This window comes from Protomyctophum parallelum (assembly GCF_964188405.1).
Source record: "Protomyctophum parallelum genome assembly, chromosome: 20".
NCBI classification, from domain to species: Eukaryota; Metazoa; Chordata; class Actinopteri; order Myctophiformes; family Myctophidae; genus Protomyctophum; species Protomyctophum parallelum.
In genome coordinates this window covers 23,792,458-23,805,762 of record NC_139718.1, presented here as the reverse complement: position 1 = coordinate 23,805,762, position 13,305 = coordinate 23,792,458, and the positions used below count along the sequence as shown (strand labels likewise).

Genomic DNA, 13,305 nt, shown 5'->3' with positions numbered 1-13,305 from the left:
CTTGTGGACTTCTGGACTTGACACCGGGCACTGCACTCCCTGTGGTGGTGTGAAACGCATGTGTCAAATTTGAAGTTGGTGGGGTGAACGGTGGGGTGAACGGTTCCCGAGTTATGTAGACTATAGACGTACAGACACGTACACAGTAAGACGTGGTTTTCTGTATCGCATCAATCGGTTGAAACAAACCTTTTTAAGCATGTTTTAGTTAGCCAGCTGGCGTGCCCTCCGGCTGCAATGCTGCGACTTTCCAAATCCAACACTGGTTGTGCTTATAACCACATGGTTATGTGAGATTTAAGAATCAAGAGAATCAAGGTTTTATTGTAAATGCACTGTTGTGAGGTGACAATAAGAAAAATCACACCCGTGTGAAGTGAGGGGCGCTAATATATTAAAGTCTAACTCATGTTGCTATGATTAGGTGATGTAATGGTGATGTAAAACAAACGGTGCCAAAACAAACATTATCTTTATTGTTAATGGCATTTAATGTTTATGTTAGGGACAAGATGACGTACATTTTCCCTTCATTGTCAATGGTGTTTTCAAACATTGAACTAAAAACAAACGTCAAACCTGTATATAGTAGGAGGGGCTATTGCCTCCTATGTTGATAATGTTACAGCATCAAAACTAGAAAAAGTGCCCTTCCGGGCACAGGTCTCCACCAGGTTATCCACAGATCCGTGCAGTTAGAGGTAAAAACACTTTTCGGCCAGTTATAGCGCCACCTTGAGGCTGAGTTGAAATTGTTCATGTGGCATTTCGTCCTCGGCCTAGTGGGAATGTGGGTGCACAATTTCACGGAAATCACGCGATGTGTTCATGATTTGCAGCATTTTGTTTGAAACTGAGCACTCCTGTGAACTTTGGAAGCCAATCTTAACCAATCAGGATGGAGTCTGATAAATCTGAAAGACCCGTTTCGTTGAATGGCTCTAGAGAGACTGTGTACCAATTTGCGTGATGTTTGGACAAAATCTGTAGGTGTACTGTGCAAAAACTTGTTTTGCACAAAGCGGCCTCCTGGTGGCGCTATAACAGGCCGTTCTGGAAAGTTTGGGGCAGAGGTTCATGGTTGTGTGTGCAAAATATGGCATCGAAAAACTTGTTTTGCACAAAGCGGCCTCCTGGTGGCGCTATAACAGGCCGTTCTGGAAAGTTTGGGGCAGAAGTTCATGGTTGGCATCCAGGGAGTGTGTGTGCAAAATATGGCATCGACCGGGTTAACGGTGGCCGAGATTAGCTGTTCACGGACACACGGACACACGGACGGACACACGGACGGACGGAGTGCAAAACATACTCTCCCCACATGCCTTCGGCCTGGTGGAGACAATAAGTTTAACCACTTTACCAACCTATACATTGGCTACTTGAAAATATTAGATGTACAGTACAAGCTTGCAGATATGCTATTTTCAAAGCAGATCTTGACAAAATATGAAACATTTTGAATAGTTCTTGTATGGGGTCCCTGGCACAAAAGATTTAAATACGGAAATATGGTACCGTACCAATTCCTAGGTATCGAGTACCGTACCTATCGATTCAAATGTGAAAGGTACTCATCCATAACCATGACACCAGTGGGTTCAATAGGTAAAAGGTTAATACTAGTCGTTAAATGCTTATTTATTATTTTACGATTAGTATTACTTGTTTAAAAGTACAAACTTTATGGATTGGTGGCAATGGGACTGCCTTACCAAAGGAAACGCAGTGAAATTTTTTGAACATTAAACTTTTAAAATTAACTGAATACATTTTCTTCATAACAAAAGTCATAGTTTAATGACTGAAGCAATTATGTCATACGCGTAACCGAGGCGACACACAGGGAGGGCAGATGTGACAGCAAACCTTTCACGTATGTATGAAATGTATAATTATTCCTACTGGACAGTGGTGGATGTACAGTATACTTACCCCAGAGTGTAGAGTAGGAGAGTAGCTTTGATCTCGCCGCAAAGCGGTTGCCTAGTGGCTACAGTTCCAAACATTGCTCCTGTGGCTGGAACTATCCCATTGAGATAGAATGAGCACTTCCGCATTCCATTGTTACAATGGGAGTCAACGCTAGTGTCGCCACACTCTTATTATATTACTCTGACTTACCCACACTTGGCTATACTGTTTTCCTTTAACTTTTTTTTTTAAATAATTTTTTTGGCATTTTGCCTTTATTGATGGTGTACAGTAATTAGACAGGAAAGGGGGAGAGAGATGGGGAGTGACACACGGCAAAGGCCGTCAGGCTCGGGAGTCGAACCCGCGGCATGCCGTTCGGCTGCCTTGGCAGCCTAGGTGCCCAGACGTTTGAGCTAACCGCCCGGGCCTTAACTTTTTGAACTATAAGAAAACAAAGACCGTTCAGGTTGAAACGCGTCGATTGCTTTCCTGGGTGTGGCAAATAAATGAAAGGGCATTAATTGATCTTTATTAATTTTTCAAGTCACATATGAGTCAAAAATAGCATGCAAATTCTTTTAAACTTCTTTACCCCTCCCTCCCCCCAGAGTTCCCGCTCTGAAAGAGCCACAACCCCGGTATCTTGTACCATTAACAATGAAATAAAAGACACATACATATATACATATTCAAAAATAGAAGAAATTTATCAAATATTGGACACAATATGCAAACAAATAATAATAATAATAACAAAATTTAAAATTAAAATAAAAACAATTACAGTAGGGTCAGTGTAATGAGTTATTAAGGATTGTTGATGACAGCCGGAAAGAGCATTAATTGAGTTTCTTGTTGGTTTTTTTTTTGGGGGGGTACCGGCTACCCCCTCCTATATTCAGCTATTATGTACACAATTGTGTAGTGTACATTTTCGTCTTACACAAACATTAAATTTGCATTGACAATGAATGGAGACGTTACGTCATATGTGGACGAGCAAATCTGCTATTTTCGTCCTCCTGTAGTGTAGATCTTCGTCTTACACAAACATTTAATTCCCATTATTGACAATGAATGGAGAATTTACGTCATGTGTCTGATGATGTACGATGATAAGAGCACCCCTCACTTCACATGGGTGTGATTTTTATAGTTGCAAATGCAGTCCTCCTGGTGGGTGGGTGAGTGATTAAACCATTAAAGAACCAAATATACTTAAATATACTCTATTAAAGGACAACTTTAGTTTTTTTTCAAACAAGGTTCATGTTTTAGGTTGTTATTAGAGAAAGTAAAAGATGAATGTAATTTTTTCTTTCTTTCGCTGCTTCCTTTCGTTTTAGGGATTTTAGCTGTTTTTGACAGGGGGGCGGGGCATTTGAGCATGGTGCTAAATATGTATTATTTTACACAATATTATGGCAATTTCTTTTTTTATTATTGACTATAGTCCTACTAGAACCCAGGAAATTACATCTGTCCACAGAAGATCACAGGATCTACTGAATGTGAAGGTAGCCTACTGGGGGGAAGCCACACTGTGTGTAATGGGCTCAATATGTCTGTTTGACATTCAGAACATTATCCCCCTACACCAAACCGTGAATTTTGTGAAGAGAATTGTTTTACAACCAGGCTTGGCCAATCAGAATCGGGCAAGGGAACTTTTATAAAATCACGGTATAGCACTCCCTCGTGTTGTATTTCTAAAATAGTGAATTATTCATTGTGGACGTAACTTTGGTCTCAATGCGGCCGGTCAGATTTTTCTTTGATAGTTTTGAGTTGTCTTGCAGTTTAACAAAGCCTGTGCCTGCCTGGGTAATCAAGGGTTGTACTTGTATATTCCGAATATTGATTCTAGATTAGATTCTACGCCTGAGGCAAGTTAAGTGAGCAACAATGTCCTACTTTGTGCACATCCACTGTTTGACCTAGAGGAAATACTTTAAATCATACATACTTGTTATAAGAGACGCTGTAGATAATAAACTCTCAACTAAGAACTGTTTTATTTTTATCACTATGACTTTAGTATTCTTTCTTCGAAATTAGTGCACATACTGTAGTAATATCTGTAGTGTTATTTAACTCTGACATTGAGGGTCAATTCTTACAGTCAGTTCCCACACTCACACTCTGTATTTTTTGTAGTGTTGTATTAGACAATCAAGTGATAGCTCACTCCATATTGTAACTGATCCCTATTGCTCAATATACAGTTGGGTTTTGGTAACACTGTTGACGTTTGTTCAACATTGACCGTACAAACTTCAGTGTTTCTTTAACTCTTGAGAGTGTACAAATGGAACCAAATCAAATTGTACACAATGGATTAAATTTAAAATGTAGCAAACATAGCAGATCGACGAGCTTAACGCGGCCAGCTTGCAGATTGCTTCTTTTGATGCTTTTGTGTGACAATGTAGTATGATCAAGTAGGGCGTTAATTTATGAAAACACATAACACTTCTAATGCACAGTCCACACTCGTCTATCTTATCAAATAAAACGTGTGGGCACGTCTTAAGGTATTTTTAATACCTTAAGAACACGGGATCGCTAAAATATTTTGTTGGAAATGCCGTTGCTAGGCAGCGCTTTGCTTAGCCCCTACCGACCTGTTTGCGTGCGCACCCATTACTTCCTTGTTTATGGCCCGACAGAATAACCTATTTTCTCTGAATCGATGCTGCCTCTGCGCAGATTGATCATAAAGCTGATGTTCTGGACTAATGTATGACTTCATCATGCATCTCGGTTACTTCTAAAGAGATCAGACTTACTAGCACCCAGTAATGGAAGATTTTTCTTACTGGTTTTTGGGGGAAAGGGAAAGTGGGTGTTTTCAGAATAAAATCTCCCTCATCTGCGTGGCACTCTAGCGCCTTTATTCTGAAATAATTGGTAGCACCAGAAGTTCTTTTCATTTGTGAGAAATGAGGTTAATGCCCATCAGCGACAATAATGCCATGCTCTATGTAAAAGTTGACTGAACATATTATGTTCAGTCAACATATTATGAACAAACGCTATACTATATTTTCTCAAACTGAATGATGGGCGGCTGTCGCTAATCCACACATGCTTGCACGTTGCTACATTAAAATAAATCTTTTCAGAAAGGCATCCTCTTCGCAGGATTTATTGGAAAGGGCAGTGGGCCATGCAAGCCCCTTCATATTGTTTTTACTCTTTTCACGAGACAGCCGCAATAACAGCTCAGAGTGAGACACAGGAGCCACTCTAGTGGGATTTCAATCCTAGGCCACAGCACAGGCAGTTCTACAGGCAGGAATCTTAAAGCGGCATTGTGCACCATTTTTTTGCAAAATAGCCCGATCTACAAGCTCAAAACGCGTCGCAGTGCGGCACGTTTTGAGCTTGTAGATCAGCTATTGTTTTATTGGAATGCTGAAATGTTAAATTTGCATTTAATTTCAAATGCCCTTAATTATATTTATGTTAACTTTATGAACTAAATACATTGGACATAAGAAAACTAAGCTACTAATTTAGAAGTAAATAAAGCCGGTCATGTTTGCAAATCAATATATCAGTATTCTGATATTTACCTGAGGGCCACATTAAGTGAAGGTGGGGGTCACATGTGGCCCCTGGGTCACCAGTTGCCCATGTATGACCTACTCCTACAGTATACTAAAATTAAAACCCCTAAACATTTCCCACAGGCCGGTTGATTCTGGAAAAGTGCAGGGGTGCACAAAGAATCTGGTATTGTGGCTGATGCCAAGTGCACGCTCTGCATACTTTTCAATCTGCATACTTTCAATCAGTGAACTGGTGAATGTGCAACGAGATATTTGACCGTACATAGCCTGGAACAATATTGTGACAGAGTGATTTATTGTGAACAGAGATCTCTGTCCCTGCCGTATCGTTTTCTCTTGACTATCCTTTGCTTCGGTTTTCTTCCTCCCTTTTCTCATAACCCCCCCCCCCCCCCACAGGTTGTGCTTTTTTCTTCTGCTCTGAGTCTCACTCTTATGTACGGTATCTTCTAACTCACTCTCTCTCCATCTTCCTCCCTTGCCTTCTCACTCCTGCCTGCCTCTATCTCCTCTCTCTCTTTTTCACTCTCCTGCTTTAGCACTCATTTTTGTGTCCTTGCTTTCTCTCTCTCTCTCTCTCTCTCTCTCTCTCTGCTCCTGGAGCGGGGGATGCCAGGGGGACAGAGTGCAGATAGGACCTGTCTCCATAGCAACAGCTTCTGCAAGCTGCTGACACCCTACTGGGGGGAGCGGGAGGGGGAGTGGAAGGAGGTGCATGGAGAAAAGAAGGAAACAGTGTGGTGGTGGTGCAAGGGGGGGGGGGGGGGGGGGGTCACAAAGAGGAGAAAAAAGAAGGGATATTGTGGGAGAGAAAAGGAGAACTGAGTGAGAGAGAGAGGATAACGGGGGTTAAGGAGGGAGGGAGAGATGGTGGAGAGAGAGAGAGAGAGAGAGAGAGAGGCAGTCGACCCTGCTTCTTCCCCAGGGACTAGTGGTCTGCTCATGTTCACTTGCAAAATTAGCATAAAGATGGGGGGAGGTGTGTGTGTGGGGCACGCGCGCAGACACGTACATGTGTGCATGTACAATTGTGAGTTTTGCTGTGTGTGTGACATGGTTTCTCAGAAGGGGGAGGGGTAGTGATCTTACGTCGGAAGGAGAGTTGTAAGTATTTGTGAAAAGGTATCATGTATTTCTTATGTATTTTTATATATATATGGAAACCTATGTTGGCTTCAAGTGCATAGGTTGCATGTTCCTACTGGGGTGGCGCGTGTGTGTACAGTTTTGGGTCTTAAACCTCCTTCCTGTTTTCTAGTCCTATACCCTCTTGTCTCTCTCTCCCCCCCTCTCTCTCACTGTACTGTAGGGCTCCAGTTTATTAGCCGGTGATGCAACTCTTGTGTGTCTGCTTATATAAGCACTCTGAACATGTGCCTGTGTGTGTTTGTGTGTTGACAAGAATACAGTTATATCATTTCTAACTTCCGGGCTGAAGCCTTCACCCCACCTCCCGTAGGCCAGATTCCTGTTTTATACTCTCCTGAAACTTAGATGTTCAGTTACTTAGTTGTATAGTATTATTTAGAAGTAATGTAAACATCAGACTTGGCTGTTGCATTATTGGCTATAAGGCATAGCAGTGGCAGCCATTTTGTGGTTCCACAGAGTGAAAGCCTATACATTTTATCCCATGGGGATATCCGAAAATACCTTCAAATATTTATTCAGAAAAAGAAAAAGAAAAAGATGTTGCTGCTGTATACTGTACATAGCAACAACTAACCCAAAAGGGGTTCCGTCGAAAGGTATAGTTAGAAAAAAGGGTTCCTGTCCTTAACTCTTTTATTGCCACGCTAGGTGGCAGCAAAGTGTAGCTAACCTTTGCCAGTGATCCAGTGATTTTCCATCATGTTCAGTCTGTTGAGCAGCCCCAGACCACCGCTGTAACCACCGGCTACCATTAGCATTAGCTCACACTGTTTGCCTTTTGCCAGAAACGTTCACATATCGGGAGTGATGCAAGACAAAATCACAAATGACATCAGAACTTTGGATGGATGGCGATTACCATGGACAGCACTCGTATAGAGCACCGAAGTCATGACGTAACTCGCTCATCCCGACGATTCCCCTGGTTCACGGAAGTAGTTTCTCTATGGAGAATAACATGGGGTGATCTTAATATCGTCTACTATAAGCGTTGTGGTCCAAAAATAAACAAGCTGTCTCGGCGTTATTGTCAGGGAGGTGTCTCTGTATCGTTTGCAACAGTCAGTCACTCATATATGATACAGTCTGCTTCTAGCGAAAATCTAACTAATTCAGCAGCAGTAACATTAGCGTTTTCTCTCAGTCAGTTGATTCTTCATATCCATGTGAGTGAAGCGGCCGGGATGACATGTTTATTTTTCAAACACAGTTCTTATATGAATCAATCTAAAACTCCTCCTATGGTGATTTCAATGCAACTAAACAAATACATGAACCTGGGGACAGACGCCCTCTACTGAAAGTGACGTCAGACTTCGGTGCTCTATTCCCCGATTTATAAGTTGTTGAAAATCCTACTTTGAACAGAAGTATATGGGCTGTGTGGAAGATCCAATAGCTGGGGGTGACGGGGGAGTTGCTTAGCAACCGGACCAATGTTAAAAGCTGATTCTCTGCCTAGCCGCTTATATGGTGATAAGGGGGCGGTACAAATATGTTTGTACCTAGCGCATAACGTCCCATAGCTTGGGTGTACGAACATGATCATACTTAGCAGAGAAATAATTAAGCTCGTGCAAAATAGCTATAATACTAGAGGGGGTCAATTAAATATCACAAGTAATTGGCTTTGATGCTATCTTATTTTGACAGTGCAATCTGATATTGCAGATTGCAGAAACATAATTGCTTTGATGCATGTAACAATAACGAGCGTCAACAGGTGTCCGCTGGAGACACACACCTCCCCTCTGTAGTGCTCTAAACTGAGTGACTGGTGCCGTGGAGTCCGTTTCATTTCTCATCAAAAGCCCTTGAATGTGATGGACCTCTCACAAATACCCAGCAGATAATCAGAGATATTCCCATTATTCATTTCATTATTCAGTTTAGTTTTTTTCCTTTTCTTTTCACTGAGCCCGTTCTGATTCTATCACTCAAAAGAATGAAATGATTTGTGACTGACTGGATTGAATAGCATTTGTATAAAGTCCAGAATATTGACATCTAGATTGTTACCTGGAATTTGCCAGAACAAGTGTTTTATCATGATAAATTATATACATATAATATCGTATATCATCCCTTGTTGTTTCATTCCAAATTGTTAATTAACAAAGATATTTGAAAATAGCCGATCTACAATCTACAACGCCTCACAAAGATCTGCATCTCCATTAGCCTTCAAGGCTCCCAGCCTTACCTTGCCAACTCGTACACTATTCTAACTCCACACTCAAGAAAACCCATGGGATATGATCCTGAATCTTGTCCCAGTCATCCTATGAATTATCTTGTCTGACATCACAGGTTGGAGAGCAGGATGTCCCAACTTTGGTACTTTAGTTTGGATTACTATTACTGTTGGTTTTCTATCCTGTTTTGATCACTAGTACTGTTGGTTTTCTATCCTGTTTGGATCACTAGTACTGTTGGTTTTCTATCCTGTTTTGATCACTAGTACTGTTGGTTTTCTATCCTGTTTGGATCACTAGTACTGTTGGTTTTCTATCCTGTTTGGATCACTAGTACTGTTGGTTTTCTATCCTGCCAGGTTCCACCAGAGTGCCAGGATTGGTAGAGATGTATCTGTTAATTCCATTTGTTCGCTCAAAAGTGTGGGGTCCCAAAGATAAAACTGTACCATATCTTGGCACTCGCTGGGGATGCCAGCCTGTAACCAGAAATCCAGTATGTTGGAGGATGGGGACTTGTAGCCTGGTTAATAAACCAGACTAATATCGCACCGACCGCGGGATATTAGTCTGGGGAGGCTCAGCTTGGATTTCATTTCCAGGGGGGCGGGTTGAAACATTTTCTCTTTGACGCAATTGGTCAGAGCTACTGTCAGTCAAAGGTCTCAAGCATTGAAAGTCACTGTACCAAAGCCCGCCCATATTGCATACCGTGTCCCGATTGGCCGCCCCATTTCTCTGGTGTAGGAAATGGGCGTACAATTGAGCCTCTCCAGACCGTAATCCGCCGGCAGGCAATTTATTTTTGCCAACGGCTGATTCGGTCTGGTTTATTAACCAGGCTAGGGGACTTGAGCCCCCTCTGTTTCTAACTCTAGAAGAGAAAGGAATGAGAAATGTCCACGAATGAGAAATGTCCACCAACAGAAGAAACTGATAGTAAAGCTGATAGTAATTTTCTTTTTATCCCATTAAAACTGGAAAATCTGCGTCATTTATGATCCTGGCATTGACTATTCAAAAATAGCAGGCGCTGCGAGCTTGTATACATCTCCTATTTTTGAACATTGCAAAACACTTTGAATTACGAAAAAGTTTGAGGACCACTCACGCATTGTATAATCTGCCCCCGGTCTTAATGGGTTAACTAAAAGAGAAACTCTTGCCACTCCTCCTCCTCCTCCTTGTGATCTTCAAAGAAATACATGAGGTTGCATCACTGCAGTCTGAGATGTCTGTATGCCTTCATCTTGTCCCTGTCTCCTCTGTAGTAGTAGCCCATTTAACAAACCAATTAACCACCACTTCTTCAACTTTTGATGTGTTTGGGAGGGGGTTTCTTCAGTGAATGCTGGTGCAGACACTGCCCCCTATAGTAACTTGACAGCCTGTGTGTGTGTGTGTGTGTGTGTGTGTGTGTGTGTGTGTGTGCTGGCCCTGGAACTCCGGGCACAAACACAAACAGAGCCACGAGATAGAAAACCCATTGGACTAAACCAAATTATAAAACAGCAAAAGGAAAACTATCTGACACACTGGAAAGTGGCAACACAAAAGCAGAGTAAACTAGAATGCTATCTGGCCCTAAACAGAGAATACACAGTGGCAGAATACCTGAGCACTGTGACCGACCCAAAACAAAGAAAAATCTTAACTAGGTACAGACTCAGTGAGCACAGTCTCGCGATCGAGAAAGGCCGTCATAGGCAGACCTGTATCCCGAGAGAAGACAGACTATGCACCCACTGCACACTAAATGAAGTGGAAACCGAGCTACACTTCCTAACCATCTGTCCATTGTACCAAGACATCAGAGACACATACTTCCCACAGATTACAACCACACACGGAGATTTTGAAAACATGACCAATGACAAAAAACTCCCATATCTGCTGGGCGAAGTACAACAATGTGCAAACACAGCAGCAAGATTTGTGAGTTGCTGTGATAGGAGAAGGATATCAAATGGAACACAACCACCGTAAAGACTAATCATTGTGTATATGCCTGCACTATACCTGCATCGAGTGATCTTGAACATAGAAGTTGATCTATTGAAGAATCTGACAAAGTACATAATTTTTGTTTTTGTTTTGATTGTATTGCTGTATTGTTGTACTGTTCTTTCTGCTTTGGCAATGTAAACGTATGTTTTCTCATGCCAATAAAGCCCTTTGAATTGAATTGAATTGAATTGTGTGTGTGTGTGTGTGTGTGTGTGTGTGTGTGTGTGTCTCTGACTAATGCATTTCTGATTGTTGTTTTTGCAGAGTGCGGCAGCAGCACCCAGCCCGGTGATGGGAAACATGCCCCCCAATGACGGCATGCCAGGCGGTCCCATGCCTCCAGGTTTCTTCCAGGTAAGAACCTGTTATCATCCCTCCACCCATCGTACATCTGCAACCAGTCTAATCCTTCTTAAAGATGCACTGGAAATTTGACTTGCAAATTGATAGGGTCATGTAACGAAGGCTGGGGGGGTACCTCGTCCATCCAACAAATCACTTGGTAAACAAAGTCAGCATTGGAGGAGCCGTGTTTCAACAAGGGATGTACTAGACAAGACAATGTACCAACCTGCTCAATGGGGGCAGTTACGGTTCAGTGTGTTGCTCAAGGACACTTGCACATGGAGTCAGGGATCCAACTGGGAACCTTCCAGTTCTAACATGGCCACTCTACATCCTGAGTCCCTCGTGTTTTCCCCTTGCCCAGGTATTTGGCTTCATCCATTAGAAATGGATTATAATTGCATCTTTGATGTATTTACAAACTGAAATACCTGGTCAACCAATGACTTCCAGGAAAGTTTTGATGGAAACCGAGGAAGGTCGGTGATGCTGGAGAGACAGCTGACCTCCAGAAAAGACTGGCGGGGTAACGGGGGGGGGGGGCAACCCCTGTTGCAGCACTCGCAAGAGGGCATCAAGCAAGCTACAGAACCTACAAATGAGCAATTACCCCAGAGTCTGCAGAGAGGAGGGGAGGAAGAGAAACTCGATAGAACAGATTCACCGACAACAACGACAGTGACACAGATGCAGAAATGGCTCCCTTGACTCAAATACACCAGAGTAAGGCCAAGTGTGGCCAAGGACGGACGCATGCACACCGTACAGATTAACAGTCTGGTGAGACGTACCGTAGGAGGACCCTAGGCAGGAAGCAAACCATAGTCCTAGAGACCTCAGTGCCTGCAATCCCTCTAATATTACACAAGGCAGAGAGAGCCCCTAGCTCTATGGCTCTAGCATGAAAGAAAGGACAATTGGCACGTCCACGGGGGGCCCTGGGTGCGGCGATTGCGGGGGTGTGGTCACTGGTTGGCTGCACCCGGCCAGCAAGGCACTGCTCCATGTCTGCGGTACCCTGTTGGCCGGGTGTGGCTGATGCAATAGCTGGTGCTGGTTGCACCTCAGTGATGGCTGCGCCCGGGGCGCCCCTCAAATACTCATAGACTCTAATGCATTTCGTAAACTTCCGGTTCACGGCCAATAGAAGTCTATGTCAAAGGGCTGCCATTGGATTGGCCCCGATGAAGTGAACGGAGCTGATGCCACTCTCTAATAGAAGCCTCTGCCTAAACCTAACCTCCAAACCACACCCATGTCGGGGCAAAAGAGTATCCTCAACCGATCAGGGTAACTATGTGAGGGAGAGTAGAGTGCCTACAGCCTGTCATTCTTGCAAGCACGCACAATTGACATGATTGACATTGTTGTCACTGCAGTGTAATTGTGTTATATGTAACCGTGTTACTGTTGTTTTCCCACGCACTGCAAATTCAGGTTTGTTGATGACAGAAATCTATTCAGAATTACCTGCGGGATCTTACTGAAGATGAGCCCAACTCTCTCTCTGTGGATGCATAGATGACAGTGATTGATACATTAGGTTTACGGTTACAATGGGTACATTTTTATATTTGGGTACATATACTGTCTAGGACTGCAACTATATAGATAGAGTGATCATTCTCTTTCAATTAATTAAATAATAGAGAAGCTTTTTATTTTACTATTAATTTTTATACCGGTATGTCAAAAAATGGATTAACCACTTTTATCACGCAACGGTGTAGTGCAAAAATGTTTAAATCGGCAATCTACAAGCTCAAGTGGCATGGTGTGAGCTTGGATTGGCTATATTAACTATCTATTTTTGAAACTTTACTTTTTTACTAGGTTTTTGCTATAATGACTTCTAAAATACGTTGATTATCAATCAGTTCATTAATGCATTATTGATTTTTTTTTAAATAATCGATTACATTGATTAGTTTGATTGGCTGCTGCAGTTGCATCCCTAATTATCTTACCACAAGGCCGGCTCAACACACAGGAACAGGAGGGAAATTGTTGCCCGACCCATTTGCCAGGACGAGACAGTCTTTGGTCTAGGCAGAGAAGAGAACAGAGTTGTACAGACGGAGTATGATCAATCAAGAAATAAGAGAGTGAACACTGGT

General features: G+C 42.6%; 1 protein-coding gene across 4 annotated transcripts in view; it reads left to right on the top strand.

The window, feature by feature from the left end:
• LOC310877435 (single-stranded DNA-binding protein 3) overlaps positions 1 to 13,305 on the top strand; it is a 55,677-nt gene that overhangs the window by 24,396 nt on the left and 17,976 nt on the right. For all 4 annotated transcript variants that reach the window (XM_083791288.1, XM_083791287.1, XM_083791286.1 and 1 more), the window contains exon 5: positions 11,108 to 11,197. In XM_083791288.1, the coding sequence (XP_083647414.1) occupies positions 11,108 to 11,197 (90 nt within the window). The remainder of the gene's footprint in view (positions 1 to 11,107; positions 11,198 to 13,305) is intronic.